The sequence below is a fragment of the Dipodomys merriami genome, unplaced genomic scaffold (assembly GCF_024711535.1).
Source record: "Dipodomys merriami isolate MVZ:Mamm:240054 unplaced genomic scaffold, mDipMer1.0.p SCAF_92, whole genome shotgun sequence".
Lineage (NCBI taxonomy): Eukaryota > Metazoa > Chordata > Mammalia > Rodentia > Heteromyidae > Dipodomys > Dipodomys merriami.
In genome coordinates this window covers 5,047,204-5,065,594 of record NW_027206535.1, presented here as the reverse complement: position 1 = coordinate 5,065,594, position 18,391 = coordinate 5,047,204, and the positions used below count along the sequence as shown (strand labels likewise).

General features: G+C 46.2%; 2 protein-coding genes and 1 non-coding gene across 3 annotated transcripts in view; 2 read left to right on the top strand and 1 right to left on the bottom strand.

The window, feature by feature from the left end:
* Window positions 1–1,306: 1,306 nt before the first annotated feature.
* LOC138821632 (translocon-associated protein subunit beta) lies at window positions 1,307–11,939 on the top strand. The gene is made up of 6 exons (XM_070014073.1): window positions 1,307–1,382; window positions 2,009–2,163; window positions 3,305–3,403; window positions 5,495–5,603; window positions 8,178–8,255; window positions 11,377–11,939. Exons 1-6 carry the CDS (start codon window positions 1,380–1,382, stop codon window positions 11,485–11,487), a joined length of 555 nt encoding a protein of 184 aa, XP_069870174.1. The 5' UTR covers window positions 1,307–1,379; the 3' UTR covers window positions 11,488–11,939.
* LOC138821654 (U6 spliceosomal RNA) lies at window positions 4,612–4,717 on the bottom strand. Its single transcript, XR_011370179.1, has one exon. It is a non-coding gene; the product is annotated as a U6 spliceosomal RNA (small nuclear RNA).
* Window positions 11,940–17,640: 5,701 nt separating the features above from the next.
* LOC138821456 (rho guanine nucleotide exchange factor 2) overlaps window positions 17,641–18,391 on the top strand; it is a 68,916-nt gene continuing 68,165 nt past the window's right edge. The window contains exon 1 of the mRNA XM_070013689.1: window positions 17,641–17,825. The gene's annotated coding sequence lies outside the window, so the exon portion shown is untranslated. The remainder of the gene's footprint in view (window positions 17,826–18,391) is intronic.

Here is an 18,391-nt window from a genome sequence, read left to right as displayed (position 1 = left end):
CAGCTCTTCAGCTCAAGGCTAGCGCTCTACCACTTGAGCCACAGCGCCACTTCTGGCTTTTTTCTTTTTGCTTATGTGGTGCTGAGGAATCGAACCCAAGGCCTCATGCATGCAAGGCAAGTGCTCTACCACTGAGCCACCTTCCCATCCCCTTAACTTTTTTTTTTTTTTTAAAGCTGGAAGTAGAACTGTGGCCCTAGTAGTAGAGCATGAACTTTGAGCAAAAAAGCTAAAGGACAGTATCTAGATAATGAGGTCAAGCCCCAGGTGCACACACGCACGCACACACACATTCAAAAAAACTTTAAGTCTCTACAAGTAAAACCTTATCTGCTTTATTGTTCAGGACCTAGAGCAGTACTGAGCATAAAGTAAGTTCTAAATAAATGGTTACTCTCAGGAATGCTACAACAAGGATATAGAATCATAGCAGTATTGGTAGTTACCACTTATTGAGTATCTATATCTGAGATGTCCAGTTCTAAGAGTTTTTTTTTGTACAGTTAATTGGTTTGAGGGAGGATTTCACCCTGGTGCCTAGATTGGCCTGGAATTCTTGGATTCAAGCTATCCTATCTAAGTGTGTAGGGAGACTACCTGCAAGTGCTCAGTCAGAGTTTTATATATGGAATCCTATTTGAACCTCTGATCTTCTCAAAGCAGTATTTCATTTTACAGACTTGGGAACCAAGGTGTTACAAAAGTAACATCTTGCTTCAAGTTGTCTACCCAGTATGTGACAGAATTTGTATTTGAATCCACTACTGCCTAACTTCATAGTCCATCCTCTGAAGCTAGAGGCTACTGTTCAAAATGCCGTCTAGGGACTTTTGTCTTAAAGTTTACGGAAAACTGCAAAAGACATAGGATAGCAAAACTACTTGAGCAAAACTCACCTGGAGTAAAAGTATGACTTACAGTAAAAGCTCAGGGCACTGGTGGGCACAACTATAACCCTAGCTACTTTAGGAAGATGAGGTCTGAGACTCATGCTTCAAAGCCAGCAAGGGCAAAAAAGTCTGTGAGACCTTATCTCCAATTTAAAAAATGCTGGAAGTGGAGTTGTGGCTCAAGTGGTAGAGTGCCAGCCTTGAGCAAAAAAAGCTCAGAGTCAGCAGGCCTTGAGTTCAAGTCCCAGGGCCATTTCAAAAAACAAACAAAAGGCATGGCCCAGTTGACCCTGCTTTGGGACTGCTCACATTCTCCAGGCTAGTGAGCACTACAAAGGGCGAGGTGGGGTTTGCGCAAGAACTACAACTCCCAGAAGACATTGGGCAGAGAGAAGTACCAAGGGTTTCCGGCCAGAGTTTATTTCCGGCTCTTCGGGTGCTGACGTTCTCTTCCGGTCGTGTGGCCCTAGAAAAGCTTTTGGGGTGCGCATGGTGAGTTCGGAGACTTAGTCTGTCCCAGTAGGAGCGGAGAAGGAACTCGTGTCCATACGTCAGTCAGCGGTTGGGGTCAGCATAAAGAGGGCAGAGAGCGCGCTGGCAGGAGGGTACCCCTGACGGGATTCCGGGAGGGGGGCGAGCGTATTGAGCGCCCTCCCCCAACCCGCCAGCCTGGGACAGGAATGGGGATGGGGGGGGGGGGCGGGGATGAGGATGCATGGGATCCTGGGCATGGCTTAGTGGGGAGGCATACAGGGACGTGGGGAAAAGAAGAGCCGCAGAAAGGCTGCAGCCGAGGAGGACCCTACTGCGAGGGAATGCTAGAGGCTGCTGCAGATCAGAGATCGGCAGAAAGCTGGTACCCCAAGGAAACCCCTATTCTGGCCACGTCACACCCTCTAAGAAGACTCCCATCAGTTGGGTGAGCACCCGGGGTTCTTGACAGGAATAGGACCGTGGATACTGCTAGGACTAGCTTTGGGCAGAGATGTAGGAGAGTCTGGAGAATAGGTAAGAGCTGGCGGCTCATGCAGTTCACTGTGGAAGGGACTGCTGTTTTGATAGGATCAAAAGCGTTTACCTACCTGGGTTGATTGCTGGTTTTGCTTTTTTCTCCAAAGATGAGGCTACTGATATTTGTGGTGTTGGCTCTATTAACTGTCACTCAAGCAGAGGAAGGAGCCAGGCTTTTGGCTTCCAAATCGCTGCTAAACAGATATGCTGTGGAGGGGCGAGACCTAACCCTACAGTACAACATTTACAACGTTGGCTCAAGGTAAGGAGACCCCTGGAGTTCCAGATTGGACCTTTGGATTCTGAGTTCTCAGAGAGGCATAGGTATCCTAGGGGATAGTGATTTCTCTGAGAGGCCTCCAGTTAAAGAGTTAATTAATAGGGCTGGGAAGGTGGCTCACTGGTAGAGCACTTGCCTTGCATGCTTGAGGCCCTGGGTTGGATTCCTCAGCACCACATAAGCAAAAAGCCAGAAGTGGTGCTGTGGCTCAAGTGGTAGAATGCTAGCCTTGAGCTGAAGAGCTGAGGGACAGCGCCTAGGCCCAGAGTTCAGGCCCCACCACCGGACCCAAAAAAAATAAAATTAAAAAAAAGAGTTAATTAATATACTGTTGGGGAAGTGGTGCTGTGGCTCAAGTGGTAGAGCACTGGCCTTGAGTTGAAGAGCTGAGGGACAGCACCCAGGCCAGAGTTCAAGCCCCATGACCGACCAAAAAAAAAAAAATACTGTTGGGCCTGCTTTTGGAAGTGAGGGGTTTGTTACCTATGCTACAAGCAATAGTCTACCATTTTTTTGAGCTGGAAGAGATTCACAGTAGAGGAGAAGCAAGAATTGTGAAACAGGAAGGGGAAAAGGACAGAAAATTCACAATACTTTTTACCTCGGGGATTCAAAGTTACAGCTTCCTTTTTTTTGTTAGCCTGTTCATCTTATTCCCTTTAAATTTTTCTACTGTATTCATCTGACTTTTCTTCCTTCCTTCTTTTTTTGGTTGGTCATGGGGCTTGAACTCTAGGCTTGGACGCTGTCCCTCAGCTCAAGGCTCAAGGCTAGGGCTCTACCATTTGAGCCACAGCTCCACTTCTGATTTTTTCTGCTCATGTGGTGCTGAGGAATCGAACCCAGGGCGTCATGAATGTGAGGCAAGCACTCTACCACTGAGCTACCTTCCCAGCCCTTTTCTTCCTTCCTTACTTGATCAGAGAAATTAAGGCAAGAATGGATTTGCACCCGTTCTCTCCTAGGTTGTTGAGTCTTGGTACTTCTGAGCATGGAATTCAGACCTTGATCTGGATTTTCAGTAGAGCATGCCAAGTGTGCTATGTGACTTTTTCTGAGTTCTGGATTTTTAGGCGAATCAAGCAGATTTGACTTGATCTGCTTTGTTTCCTCTGTTTTCTAGTGCCGCACTAGATGTGGAATTATCGGATGATTCCTTTCCTCCAGAAGACTTTGGCATTGTCTCTGGTATGCTCAATGTCAAATGGGACCGGATTGCTCCGTATCCTCTTGGCTGTGGGTAATCAGGCTGGGGAAAGACAAGAGGAATATTACCTGCAAAGAGGCAAGGGAATTTCTACCAGGCTGGTCTTATATGGTTATTCTATCATATATTTGGTAAGGGTCAGACTGGTACAAGTTGTGTGAGCATGCCCTGAAACATACTATATTAGAAGGATGTATATATACTTGTAAAGGTATGTGGGTCTTGGGAGCATGGTTCAAGTGGTAAATAGAATTCTTGCTTAGCAAGTTCAAAGACCTGAGTTCAATACTTGGTGCTACTTTTTGTGGTACTGATCAAACCCAGGACCTTGTGCCTGCCAAGCAAATATTGTGCTACTGAGCTACATCCCAATCCTAAGTCACTTTTAAAAGAAATTTAGTGGGGGGCTTGGAATGTGGCTTAGTGGTAGAGTGCTTGCCTAGCATACATGAAGCCCTAGGTTTGATTCCTCAGTAACACATATGCAGAAAAAGCCAGAAGTGGTGCTCTAGTGGTAGAGTGTTAGCCTTGAGCCCAGAGAGGCTCAAGGACAATGCCTAGGACCTGAGTTCAAGCTCCAGGACTGGCAAAAAAAAAAAAAGTAAAAAGATTTAGTGGGATGCTAACTTGGATTAAATAAGCTTTTATTTGCGGGGTGCCAGTGGCTCGTGCTTGTAATCCTAGCTACTCAGGAGGCTGAGATCTGAGGATCATGGTTCAAAGCCATCAGTGAGACTCTTTATCTCTAATAAACAACTCAGAAAACCGGAAGTGGGGCTGTTGCTCAAGTGGTAGAGCACTGGCCTTGAGCTGAAGAGCTGATGGACAGCAATCACCCAGGCTCAGAGTTCAAGCCCCACGACAGACCCCCCCAAAAAAAGCTTTTATTCATTGAGCCCCCTTTTTCCCTTATTTATCATTTATCTTCAAAGTATTGAATTAGATGCTTGGATTTTTTTGTTTGTTTGTTTTGCTGGTCCTCAGGGCCTGGGTACTGACCCTGAGTCTTTCTGTACTCAAGGCTATTGCTATATCACTTGAGCCACATGGCCACTCCAGTTTTTTTCTGAGTAGATTATTGGAGACAAGAGTCTTATGGACTTTCCTACCCAGGCTGGCTTTGAACTGTAGTCCTCAGATCTCAGCCTCCTGGGTAGTTAGGATTATAGGCATGAGCCACCAGCCCCTGGCTAAATTAGATGCTTGAGGTTTTGGGGGGGGAGGGGAAGAGTGGAAGCTTCACAGATTTATGTGTTATACTTACGCAAGGGCCATGTTAATTTTACTTCTATCATTCCAATATTAGTATATGTGCTACCAAACCAATACAGCTTTTCATTTGCCTCTTGCGATTAAAGTATATTTAGATTTAGATTGTCTGGTAAGTGTTAATGTTCTGTGTGTGTGTGTATGTGTGTGTGTGTGTGTATGTGTGTGTGTGTGTGTGTGTTCAGTGTGTGTGTGTGTGTTCAGTGTGTGTGTGTGTGTGTTCAGTGTGTGTGTTCAGTGTGTGTGTGTGTGTAGGTTTTTCTATTTTCAAGAGATTCCAGGGCTGGGAAGGTAGCTCAGTGGTAGAGCGCTTGCCTTGCATGCCTGAGGCCCTGGGTTCGATTCCTCAGCACCACATAAGCAAAAAGAAAAAAAGCCGGAAGTGGCGCTGTGGCTCAAGTGGTAGAGCGCTAGCCTTGAGCTGAAGAGCTGAAGGACAGCACCCAGGCCCAGAGTTCAGGCCCACAACCAACAAAAAAAAGAAAAAAAAAAAGATTCCTAGCTGGACACCAGTGGCTTATACTTGTAATCCTAGTTACTCAGGAGACTGAGATCTGAGGATCATGGTTCAAAGACAGCCCAGGCAGGAAAAGTCCATGAGACTCTTATTTTCACTAAACCATCAGAACACCAGAAGTGGCCATGTGGTTCAAGTGGTAGAGCGCTTGCTTTGAGCTGAAGAGCTCAGTGACAGTGGCCAGGCCGAATTCAAGCCCTACAACCTACCAGAAAAAAAAACAAATCCAGGGGCTGGGAAGGTGGCTCAGTGGTAGAGCGCTTGCCTTGCATGCCACCTTAGTTTCATTATCTTTTCCCCTTCCTTAACCCATGGACCAGTGCTAGCAATGTCTCCCACACTGTGGTCCTGCGCCCTCTTAAGGCTGGTTATTTCAACTTCACTTCTGCAACAATTACTTACCTGGCACAGGAGGATGGACCTGTTGTGGTGAGTTGCTCAAATCCAGAGCTGAATGGGACTTGGATTTTCCTTCTTCTAAAAACTCTGAGGAATGCAGCCCTGGCAGGAAAGTTGTGAGACTCTTACCTCTAGGTAACCATCCAAAAATCCAGAGGTTGTGCTGGATACCGGTGGCTCACACCTGTAATCCTAGCTACTTAGGAAGCTGAGATCTGAGGATCGCAGTTCAAAGCCAGCCTGGGCAGGAAACTCTGAGAGACTCTTATCTCCAATTAACCACCAGAAAACTGGAAGTGGCTCTGTGGCTCAAGTGGTAGAGCGCTAGCATTGAACTGAAGAGCTCAGGGACAGCGCTCAGGCCCAGAGTTCAAGCCCCAGGACCAACCAAAAAAAAAAATCTAGAAGTGGAGCTGTGCCTCAAGTGCTAGAGCACCAGGCTTGAGCAAATTCAAAGGTCAGGACAGCACCCCAAGCCCTCAGTTCAGGCCCCAGGACCAGTGCAAGACAAAAAAACTCTTACAGAAAATGTCCATAATAGCCACCAAATTCCAAAGAGATAAGTTAACCAGAAACTTGTCCTAGAGAAGTATGATTCAAATTGTGAAGTTCCGAAATAGAGTGGTTGGAATGGGAGGAGAGGAGGGGGGAAGGGAGAGGTGGAGAAGAGTACCATAGCATTCTCTTGCAATTTATTTCTTCAATTTGAAGAATTCTCTGCCTCCATTATCTGAAGCCTTGTCAAGACCTAGTTTTGAGCTGTATCTCTTTCTATACATATTGTCCTTACTCTTTCAGTAAGTGTTCATTGACTATAACAAAACTACTTTAACACTTACAATCTGTGCTACTTAAATATTTAATTACTTACTGTCTTCAGTACTTTCACTTGTCTTTCCTCCCCCACCCTCACCTCCCAATTTAATTTTAAACTCCTTGACGCCAGAGATTTTGTCTTAGATTCTCTTTGTTTCCTATAGGTAAAACAGAAACCCAGTAGCACAGGCTGTGAAGGTGGTTCAGTGGTAGAGTGCTTGCCTTGCATGCATGAGGCTCTGGGTTCGATTCCTCAGCACCACATAAGCAAAAAGAAAAAAGCTGGAAGTGGTACTGTGGCTCAAGTAGTAGAGCTCCAGCCTTGAGCTGAAGAGCTGAGGGACAGCGTCTAGGCTCAGAGTTCACGCCCCACAACAGGACAAAAAAAAAAAAAGTAGCAAACTACTTTTTGATTAATTGATGTAGATATCCAGATATTTATTGAACTTTTAGGATGCTAGACTCTGGGAAGTACCAAAACCTTGTCCTGGTCCTCAAGAAAAGTCCCACTGTGTACCTTTGGCTCATTTTTATATTCTTAGCTACTCAGGAGGCTAAGACAATTGCAGTTGGAAGTAAGCACTGGCAAAAAAGCCTATGAGACTCTTGTCTTCAATTAACTACCCCCCCTCCCAAAAAAAAAAAAAAAGCCATAAGTGGGGCTGTGGCTCAAGTAATAGAGCTCTAGCCTTGAGCAAAGAAGCTTAGGGACAGTGCCTAGGCCCTGAGTTCAAGCCCCAAGACTGGCACAAAAAATAAATAAATATTTTGCCTGGCACCATTGGTCACAACTATAATCCTAGCTGCTCAGGAGACTGAGATCTGAGGATCACAGTTGGAAGCCAACCAGCAGGAAAGTCCATGAGACTCTTATCTCCAATTAATCACCAAACAACTGGAAGTAGTGTTACTCTTCTAGTGGAGAAGCAACCAGCTCTGAGCATAAAAGCTCAGGGTCAGTGCCCAGGGCCTGAGTTCAAGCCCCAGGACTAGCACAAAAACAAAACAAAAATCTGTAACACTCAGTGTAGTTTCTGAATTTTTTCATAAGCCACATGAAATTGTATCCTCATAATTCTAGCCATATTTTCACATGTATCATTTTTGCTTTCAGTCAACTTTAGGACTTGGTTATACCTGGCATTCAATAGGTTAATAGACACAAAATTAAAGTCTTAGCTGTCACCTTAGAGTGAAGTTGTTTGCAATGTGCTCCAAACTCTTGGTCTCCTCTTCAAAGCAAAGGAATGTTGGCTAGGCCCAACCCTCCCTTAGTAATGTACATTTGGGTAGGGCTTTAGACTTTTCAGAACCTTTCTCATTTCATTTGAGTAGAGGAAGAGTATTTTCACTTTAGAATAAGTAAACAATTGCCAAGGGCAATCATTTCATTCCATTACACGTCTAGCCTTACAGAGAGGCCAGTGGTGAGCTGTTTTACTCAGGCTGGGACAAGAGAATTGAGGTTTAATTTCAGTTGCATAGCTTGTCTGCTTGGCTAAAAAGTGCTCCTTATTGGTGTTTCTTAGGTCTCCTGGTTCCTAATTAATGCTTTTTTCTTACATACCTTTCTTTCTTTTTTGAAATGCTAAGGATTGAACCCAAGGCTTCACACCTACTAGGCAAGCACTCCACTACTGGGCTCCATTCCCAGGCCCGTCTTCATCTTGAAACACTCTTGGGTGCTTTGGAAACTAAGAATCTACTGTTTAGAGCTAGGTTGTTTAGGACCAACCTCCCAGATGAGGTGACTTGGATGCTTGCATTAATGCTGTTTCTTCTTTTCAGATTGGCTCTACCAGTGCCCCTGGACAGGGAGGAATCCTGGCTCAGCGGGAGTTTGATAGGAGATTCTCCCCTCATTTTGTAAGCTTTCTAGCATTCTCTATTTGCATTCATTTGGTATAAGAATACCTTTTTGGGGGGCCGGGAAGGTGGCTCAGTGGTAGAATGCTTGCTTTGCATGCTTGAGGCCCTGGGTTTGATTCATCAGCACCACATAAGCAGAAAAAGCTGGAAGTGGCATTGTGGCGCAATGGTAGACCGTTATCCTTGAGCTGAAGATTTGAGGGACAGCACTCAGGTCCAGAGTTCAGGCCCCACAACTGACCCAAAAAAAAACAAAACACTTTTTTTTCCTTTGGCCATAGGACTTGAACTCAGGACCTAGGTGCTTTCCTTGAGCTTTTCTGTTCAAGGCTAGCCCTCTAGCATTTTGAGCCACAGCTCCACTTCTGGTTTTGGGGTGGTTAATTGGAATAAGAATCTTACAGACTTTTCTGCCCAAGCTGGCTTCAAATTGTATTCCTCAAATGTCAGTCTCCTGAGTATCTAGGATTATAGGCATGAGCCACAGCGCTTGGCTTCATCAAGGCTAGAACTCTTTTTTTTTTGGGTCGGGTCGTGGGGCCTGAACTCTAGCCCTGGGCTCTGTCCCTCAGCTCTTCAGCTCAAGGCTAAGTGTTCTACTTCTTGAGCCACAGTGCCACTTCTGGCTTTTTTCTTTTTGCTTATGTGGTGCTAAGGAATCGAACCCAGGGCCTCATGCATGCAAGGCAAGCGCTCTACCACTGAGCCACCTTCCCAGCCCCTAGAACTCTTTATTTATTATTATTTTTTGCCAGTCCTGGGGCTTGAACTCAGGGCATGGGCACTGTCCCTGAGCTTCTTTTGCTCAAGGCTAACACTCTACACTTAAATTATAGTGCCACTTCTGGCTTTTTCTGTTTATGTGGTACTGAGGAATCAAACCCAGGGCTGTATGCATGCTAGGCAAGCACTCTACCCCTAACCTGCATTCCCAGCGCCCAACTCTAGAACTCTTTTTTTTTTTTTTTTTTTGGTTGTAGGGCTTGAACTTTGGGCCTGGGTGTTGTCCCTGAGTTCTTCAGCTCAAGGTGAGCACACTCTACCACTTGAGCCACAGCGCCACTTCGGTTTTCTGGTGGTTAATTGGAGATAAGAGTCTCAGGGACTTTCCTGCCCGAGCTGGCTTTGAACTACAATCCTCAGATCTCAGCTTCCTGAGTAGCTAGGATTACAGGCAGGAGCCACTGTGCTGGCTAGAACTCTTTAACACTTGAGCCAGACCTCCAGTTCTGGCTTATTGCTGGTTAATTGAAGATAAGAGTCTTAAGAGTTTGTGACGGGGGTGGGAAGGTGGCTCAGTGGTAGAACGTTTGCCTTGCATGCCTGAGGCCCTGGGTTTGATTCCTCAGCACCACATAAGCAAAAAGAAAAAAAAAAGCCGGAAGTGGAGCTGTGGCTCAAGTGGTAGAGCGCTAGCCTTGAGCTGAAGAGCTGAGGGATAGTGCCCAGGCTCTGAGTTCAGGCCCCACGTCCAGACCCAAAAAAAAAAAAAAAAAAGAGTTTGTGACGGGCATCGAGCATCGGGCATCGAGCATCGGTGGCTCACGCCTGTAATCCTAGCTACTCAGGAGGCTGAGATCTGAGGATCATGGTTCAAAGCCAGCCTGGGCAGGAAAGTCCCTGAGTCTCTTATATCCAATAAACCACTCAGAAAACCGGAAGTGGGACTGTGGCTCAAGTGGTATAGTGTTAGCCTTGAGCTAAAGAGATGAGGAACAGCGCCCAGGCCCAGAGTACAAGCCCTATGGCTGACCAAAAAAAAAGAGTCTTAGGCTTTGTTTGCTAAACTGGTTTTGAAACTCAACCCTCAAATCTCAGCCTCTTGGAGTAACTGAAATTACCAGTGTGAGCTACAATACACTTAGCTAGTTTAAGGTTTAAAAGATGATCTGTTTAGATTCAGAGTGGCCTTGAACATTTGGGGAAGTCTGATGGAAACTTTGTGGTTTAGTCTGAAAGAGAATGTTTTGCAGATTTGACTAAAAGGCTGAGTGGGGAATTCATTTGCTTATTTATTCAGTGAATAATTACTAAATACCAAGACTGCCTCAAAAAAAAAGTTGGGGAGGATGCTGGGAAGGTGGCTCAGCAGTTGAGCACTTGCCTTGCATGCATGAGGCCCTGGGTTCGATTCCTCAGCACCACATAAACAGAAAAAGCCGGAAATGGCATTGTGGCTCAAGTGGTAGAGCACTAGCCTTGAGCTGAAGAGCTCAGAGACAGTGCCCAGGCCCTGAGTTCAAGCCCCAGGACTGGCAAAAAAAAAAAAAAAAAATAGAGAGCAAAGAGCCATGCCTATAATCCTAGCTATTCTGGAGGCTGAAACGGTTCAAAATCAGCCTGGGCAGGAAAGTCCATGAGATTCTTACCTTCAGTTAACCACCAAAAAGCTGGAAATAGAGCTGTGGCTCAATGTGATAGAAGACTAGTCTTGAGCAAAAAGCTCAGGAATGGTGGAGAACTGGTGACTTATATCTGTATTCTAGCTACTCGGAGGCTAAGATCTGAGGATCAGGGTTCAAAGCCAGTCTATGCAGGAAGGTCCATTAGATTCTTATCTCCAGTTAACCACCAAGAAACTGGAAGTGGTGCTTTGGCTTAAAGTGGTAGAGTGCTAGCCTTGAGCAAAAGAGCTCAGGGCCTGGCCCTGAATTTAGTTCAAGCCACATGACCAACTGAAAAAAGAAAAGGCTAAGGGACAGTGCCCATGCACACACACACACACAAAATGGACGGGGCTGGGAAGGTGACTCAGTGGTAGAGCGTTTGCCTTGCATGCCAGAGGCCCTGGGTTCGATTCCTCAGCACCACATAAGCAAAAAGAAAAAAGCCGGAAGTGGCGCTGTGGCTCAAGTGGTAGAGCGCTAGCCTTGAGCTGAAGAGCTGAGGGACAGCGCCCAGGCCCAGAGTTCAGGCCCCACCACCGGACCCCCCCAAAAAAAGAATGGAGAAAGAAAGAAAGGTTGGTAGATTGGTCAGAAGTGGTAAGAGAACTTTCTTGACCAAAGTTCTGCTTAAAATTTGGTCTATACTGCTCCGTTTGTCATTAGATCTATTCCTTCCTTATCATCTTGTGTGTTTTCACCCAGACTTCTAAGTTCTTGGTTTCCTTCCACAGCTGGACTGGGCAGCCTTTGGGGTCATGACCCTACCCTCCATCGGCATCCCCCTGCTCTTGTGGTACTCTAGCAAGAGGAAATACGACACTCCCAAAACCAAGAAGAACTGAGTGGGGCTACTACGCCCTTTCTCTCTCAAGAAACCAGGTGCTTTCCAGACTTCAAAGGTTATCTCAGATGCGATCTTTTAGCTCTTAGTCCACAGCCACCTTGTCCTGGATTCTGCCTTGCTGTCAACCAGAGTGAATGATCAGGCCTGGGAGTCTATGAGAGCCTCCTTGGTTCCATTGCGAAGCCATACAAACGGGAAGGCCTTCAGCCACAACCTTGGGCCTAGAGGGCCCCACTAAGGTGCTGTTGGTGTATTGCTGGCAATGTGAACTCGCAGGGTTCCAGAAAGGGACCCTTCAGTGACTGCCTGACACCACCTCTATCCCTGCCCTTTCCTCTAAGAAGAGGGTGGAAGATGAAAGCTGTAGGACTCTACGAGGCTACCAAGTCTCTGTTTTGAGTTAGGGAAGTAGTTACCAAATTGGGTTTTCTAATAAAAACAAATGCCACACTTACTTGTCTGTTTTCTCATCGGCTGAATGTACAAAGGTATTTTGGAAACTCTGGCCATGAGTTCCCTGGCTCCAGGGCAAGTGCACTAAGTTTTGGTCTCTCCTTGCCACGGAACTGTGGGTCTACTCTGGAGATACCTGTCCCTTTTTGAGCCTTTTGTTGCCATCGTTCTCCAGGTCTGAGTATTTGGGGTTTTTTTTTTTGGTCCGGTCGTGGGGCCTGAACTCTGGGCCTGGGTGCTGTCCCTCAGCTCTTCAGCTCAAGGCTAGCACTCTCCCACTTGAGCCACAATGCACTTCCGGCTTTTTTCTTTTGCTTATGTGGTGCTGAGGAATCAAACCCAGGGCCTCATGCATGCAAGGCAAATGCTCTACCACTGAGCCACCTTCCCAGCCCCAAGTCTGAGTATTCCATACTGTCATAATTCCCTAACCCTTACTTGCCCATTCTTTACAGCTGGAGATTGTTTGCAGAACATTTGTTCTAGAGCCCCAGGTGTCCTTTTGATCTGTTTTTTTTGTTGTTGTTGTTTTGTTTGTTTGTTTTTCTCCAGTCGTGGGGTTTGAACTCAGCTTGGGCACTGTCCCTACGTTCTTCAGCTCAAGGCGAGCGCTCTACCACTTGAGCTACAGTGCGACTTGCGGTTTTCTGGTGGTTTATTAGAGATAGGAGTCTCACGGTCTCTCCTGCCTGGGCTGGCTTTGAACCTCGATTCTCAGATCCTCAGATCTCAGCCTCCTGAGTAGCTAGGATTACAGGCTTGAGCCACCAGCACCCGGCTAGGTGACTGGGTTTTATTTACTTTTTTTTTTGGTCAGTCGTGGGTCTTGAACTCTGGGCCTAGGTGCTGTCCCTGAGCTCTTCAGCTCAAGGGGAAAGCTCTATTTGAGCCACAACACCACTTCTTCATATTCTATATGAAACATGTCTATGTATCTATGTGTTTCATATATCTTTATATAGGTATATTCATATATCTATAGATATCTATATACTATATATTATATATGATATATAGATATCTTTATATAGAGTGATAGATGAAACACAGATTTTTAAATTTTATTTGTTTACTATGCCAGTCCTGGGGCTTGAACTCAGGGCCTTTGTGCAGTTCCTTAGCTTTTTCACTCAAGGCTGGCACTCTACCACTTGAGCCACAGCTTCACTTCCAGCTTTTTGGTATTTAATTGTTGATGAGAGTCTCATGGACTTTCCTGCCCAGGTTGACTTGGTGCTACAGTCCTCAGATCTCAGCCTCTTGAGTAGCTAGGATTACAGGAAGGAGACCCCTGCAGTCAGCTAAGAATAAAGTTTTGTTTTGTTTTCTGGGGCCTGGGGCTTGGGCATTGACTGAGCTGCTTTTGCTCAAGGCTAATGCTCTACTTGAACCACAGCTCCACTTCCAGCTTTTTTGATAATTTATTAGAGATAAGTCTCATGGACTTTCCTAACCAGGCTAGCTTTGAACTGGAATCCTCAGATCTTACCTTCCTGAGTAGCTAGGATTGTAGGTGTGAGCTACCGGCTCCTAGCAAAAATAGATTTTTGTTATGCTTTTTGAAATGCATTCCCCAGGTTTTTTTTGGCTGTAGAGCCTGACCTCTGGGCCTGGGCGCTGTCCCTCAGATCTTCAGCTCAAGGCTAGCACTCTACCACTCGAGCCACAGTGCCACTTCTAGTTTTTTTCTGCTTATGTGGTGCTGAGGCATCAAACCACATGCATTCAAGGCAAGCACTACCACTGAGCCACCATCCCAGCCCTTTAGTTTCTTAAATTTGTTTTGCATTAAGTAGTTGTACAAAGAGGTTACCTTCTTGTTTTTGAGCCAGTCTATGTAGCTCAGGTTGGCTCACTTGAAATCCTCTGCCTTAGCCTCCTGAGTGCTAAGATTACAAATTGCCACTTCACCTAGCTGCATTCATTTTGAATGCCCCTGTGGTTTGAGACAGTCCAGGAAAAAGTGTGTGGCCTACAGAAAGGCAGAGGCTTTGGCTGCAATAGCAGCAGGGAGAAGCCTCTGTAAGCTGACTCTGTCCAACCCAAGAATGCCGTGGTCCGGCAAGGCCTCCCAGGCAGCAGGGAAACCCAACAAACACTGGCTTTGTTCCTGCCACCAAGTTTCCCCCGGCTTCCCTGCCCGACCGGTTTAACCTTTCCTTTGCTCAGTAGTAGATGCCTCTGGGCCCCAGGAAGATGAAAAGGACATGGAGACAACGGGAGGCTCCAAATGGAGTGGCCTTCCACCAGCTCACATCCCTCTTTGAGGGGCTTCGGCTTGGACATCCCAGGACTGGCCAGGTCAGAGGGCAAGTAGGATAGGTTTGCTTTGGTCCATCCTGTTCCTTCTGGGAACCTGGAAATGCTCAGGAAAATAGGGCAGTGGATCAGGGACTCTTGGTTGAGAACAGGTCTGAGGAAGGGAGCTAATTTGATGCATATTGTTTTGCTCACTAGGGTTGACATGTTCGTTGCTGGAGGAGGGAACTTGCTGTTTTCCATCTGTAGTCTCTTCCGGAAATATAGTTAACCTATAGGAGGACAGCTCTGGTTTAAAGGACAGAATGAACTTTATAACTAGAAAGTACAAGGTTTCTTTCTTCCTCTGTAGTCTGGGCAATCCTTTCTTTACCTTTCCTTGCAGAACTTTGTGCCCTGGTACTTTTAAGGGAGGAAAAAGACTAGGAGGGTAACCCAGGAGCTCACAAATGACAAGAGAAGCATTGTGAAAGCGGTATGTGTCACCAGCAACTTGAAGCCAAAACCAGATAATTCATCTCTCAAGAGATCAGCTTCCTTGGAGTCAGGTGGAATTTGACCTCCCTTATTAAGTAGTAGTGTTAGACAATGTAAGAGCTTTTAAAATCTATAGACAGTTAGCTGGAACAGTTGGACTGAGCCCTCTTAACTTCTTGAGGTAATCTGATAGGATGAGTGGCAGACAGCACTCCTTCACTCTATTAGAAAATTACCCCATGGAGGTTGTGAACCCTCATCTTGGGAGTTGTGTGCAGATCTACAGGAAGAGAGGAAAAAGTAAGCACTTGATCTCACATCTACCCTGGAGATTGGGTACCCGAATAGGGGCTCCTCCCTAAAAGGCAATACAGATAATAACCCCACTGCCAATGTTTGCCAGATTCCCTCCACCCTTTCACAATGTCCAGACTCAGCTGGTATCTGCTCACCCACACATAGCCCCACTACCAAGAGGAGCCAGGTGGCTTGATTTCTGCCCTCCTCATACTAGGCCTTTTGTTCTCTGCCTGAAGAAAATGAATGGGGACCAGGTAAGAGTAGTGGAGCCATGCAGTGGAAGGAGGGGAAGTTGTCGGGAACAGGCGGGGAGGTGGCTGTGACCAGAGAAGCAAGAATACTAGGGCCCAGGCCCCTCATGGCCATTCATACCTGTATAACATTAGATAATCCCTCCCAGCTTGGAGCCTATTTCCTCATTTCGACAACCATGAAATAGCTTTTTTTTGTTTGGTTGGTTTTTGTTTATGTTTTTGCTTTTGTCAGTCGTGGAGCTTGAACTTTGGGCCTGGGCGCTGTCTCTGAGCTCTAAGCTCAAGGTGAACACTCTACCACTTGAGCCACAGTGCCACTCCAGTTTTCTGGTGGTTTATTGGAGATAAGAGTCTCATGGACTTTGCTGCCAGGGCTGGCTTTGAACTGGACTTTCCTGCCAGGTGATCCTTTGAACCGTGATCCTCAGATGTCAGCCTCCTAAGGAGCTAAGATTACAGGCCTGAGCCACCAGCGCCCGGCCATGAAATAGTATAATGAGTGGATTTATTTTATTTATTTATTGCCAGTACCAGGGTTTGAAATCAAGGCTTCACACTTGCTGGCCTTGCTTGCATGGCTGGTGTTCTGCCAATTGAGTCATACTTCCAGCCCAGTTTTTTGTTGGTTATTTTGGAGATGGAATTTTGTGGACTTTTCTGCATGGGCTGGTTTCAAACCTTGATCTTCTGGATCTTAGCCTCCAGATTAGCTAGGATTACAGATGTGAGGCACCTGTGCTAACTTTATAAATGAAAGAACTTCTGGGCTGGGAAGGTGGCTCAGTGGTAGAGCGCTTGCCTTGCATACCTGAGGCCCTGGGTTTGATTCCTCAGCACCACATAAGCAAAAAGAAAAAAGCCAAAAGTGGCGCTGTGGCTCAAGTGGTAGAGCGCTAGCCTTGAGCTGAAGAGCTGAGGGACAGCGCCCAGGCCCAGAGTTCAGGCCCCATGACCGGACCCCAAAAAAAAAAAAAAAAAAAAAAAGAACTTCTGAGGACCCCTTGCCAATAAGATGGTGCATATGAGGCCGGGCGCTGGTGGCTCACGCCTGTAATCCTAGCTACTCAGGAGGCTGAGATCTGAGGATCGCGGTTCAAAGCCAGCCCAGGCAGAAGAGACCGTGAGACTCCTATCTCCAATAAACCACCAGAAAACCGGAAGTGGCGCTGTAGCTCAAGTGGTAGAGCGCTCGCCTTGAGCTGAAGAGCTGAGGGACAGCGCCCAGGCCCAGAGTTCAAGCCCCACGACCGACAAAAAAAAAAAAAAAAAAAAGAAAGAAACACTGTCACTTTCTCGTATGTAACATGGGGCTCAGCCAGGAAGGGAAGGGCACATAGTTCTATATCTGGCAGCAGCTACCTTTTTCCTCTCATCTAGAGTAAGAATTTTAGAGCAAAGAATGATCATAGATCATCCAATTTAATAGATCAAGAGTGATGAAGTGAAATGACTTATCCAAGGTCACCAGCAAATAGCTTTATTCATTCACTACTATGAACCCATTATTTGCATATTTCTTGTGTAACATCTGTATTATACAGAAGCAGGAAATGCAGTTGATAGGTAACTAAGGTTCCATATCTAGTAAATTGGCCGAGTCAGCCAAGATCTAACTTCAACAAGCCTTTCCCACTAGCCCACAGGACCCACCAGAAGGTATGTGTGTGTGTGGGGGGGAGATCCCCATTACCTCAGCAAGTCCAATTTGCCTAAACTGGTGAAAAATAAAGGTGAGTCAGCCACCCATCCCCCAATGTCAGGAAAAGGGGTGGAGGAGCTGGTCAAATATCCTGCTGCCTGGTATCCACAACAAGCCATGCCATGAATCCTGTGTGCAGAGCTGCTTGCTTGGCCACCCTGTTCCTATTGGCTGAAACTAGGGCCCTCCTCAGATGAAGCTGCCTTGGTCATTGGTTTTCCCTGTACTTTCATCACACATACACAAAATGTAATCTTTCCCCCTCCACTACTGTAACCTGCTTCTTAAAGGGACCTGTGAGCAATTTTGAAGCCAACTTTGAGAGTTCAAAGTATCCTGCTGACCTGGATAAGATGTTGTTGAGTAGATTGCCAGCCGTGCTCTCTCCTGACATGTCCTCATTCTCTGCCTGCCCCTACCACCCTTCTGTCCCTGTTGGAGAGACAGTGAAAGTTCCCTGGATGTCACAGTCCCACATCCTCTGCCCTCAGGGTGGGCCCAGCTTGGCTTCTTATACCTGTTTTCATGGGAGCCTAAAGCTTGTAGCAGCCCTTTGTTTAGGAAATGCTAAGGACAGGGTAGTGGCACAGAAGAGGTTAAAGGGCTGGGCATAGCACTGTCTAGGGTGTTTGAAGTAGGGTGGGGAAGGGAAGGGCTTGAGCAGTTGAAGAGGCAGCTGGTATGGGCTGGAATGAGTCCCTCCTATGCCCTATGCAAACTTCTGTACCATGAGCAGTTCTTTTAGAAGCATCCAGAGAGAGGACCCCTCCCTCTCAACAAGGTGCTGGCCTGGATCCTTAAAGGATCAACCTAAAGCAGGATTTTTTCTTTTATTGAAGTCACCATCGGAGGGCAGGAACAGGTCTCTCAACATTGGGCTCTCTCCCAAGTCTGGTGAGTTTTCTTTTTCCCTTTTCTGTGTCTTTACCTGATGAATGGGTATTTCCCTGAAGCAGAGAAGTCCAGGAACCCTTTGGCATCCTGGGAAACAGGAAGCAATTCATACTGTAGGAACTACCTATGTTCTATTCTCATTTTTAATTAGGGGTGCGCTGTGTGTGTGTGTGTGTGTGTGTGTGTGTGTGTGTGTGTGTGTGCGTGTGCAGGCATAAATAAATCATAGGGAAATAAATCAGAATTTTAGTCAAATGGTTAATTCATACAATTTGTCCAAGTGGACAAATTTATATAATTGACAAATTATACTAAGTCTTTTTTTTCTTTTTTCTTTTTTTTTTTTTTTTGTCAGTCATGGGGCCTGGGCGCTGTCCCTGCACTCTTCAGCTCAAGGCCAGTGCTCTACCTCTTGAGCCAGAGTACCATTTCTAGTTTTGTAGTAGTTTATTGGAGATCAGAGTCTCACGGACTTTTCTGCCTGGGCTGGCTTTGAACCTTGATCCTCAGATCTCAGCCTTCTCAGCTAGGATTATAGGCATGAGCCACCAGTGTTCTGCTTATAC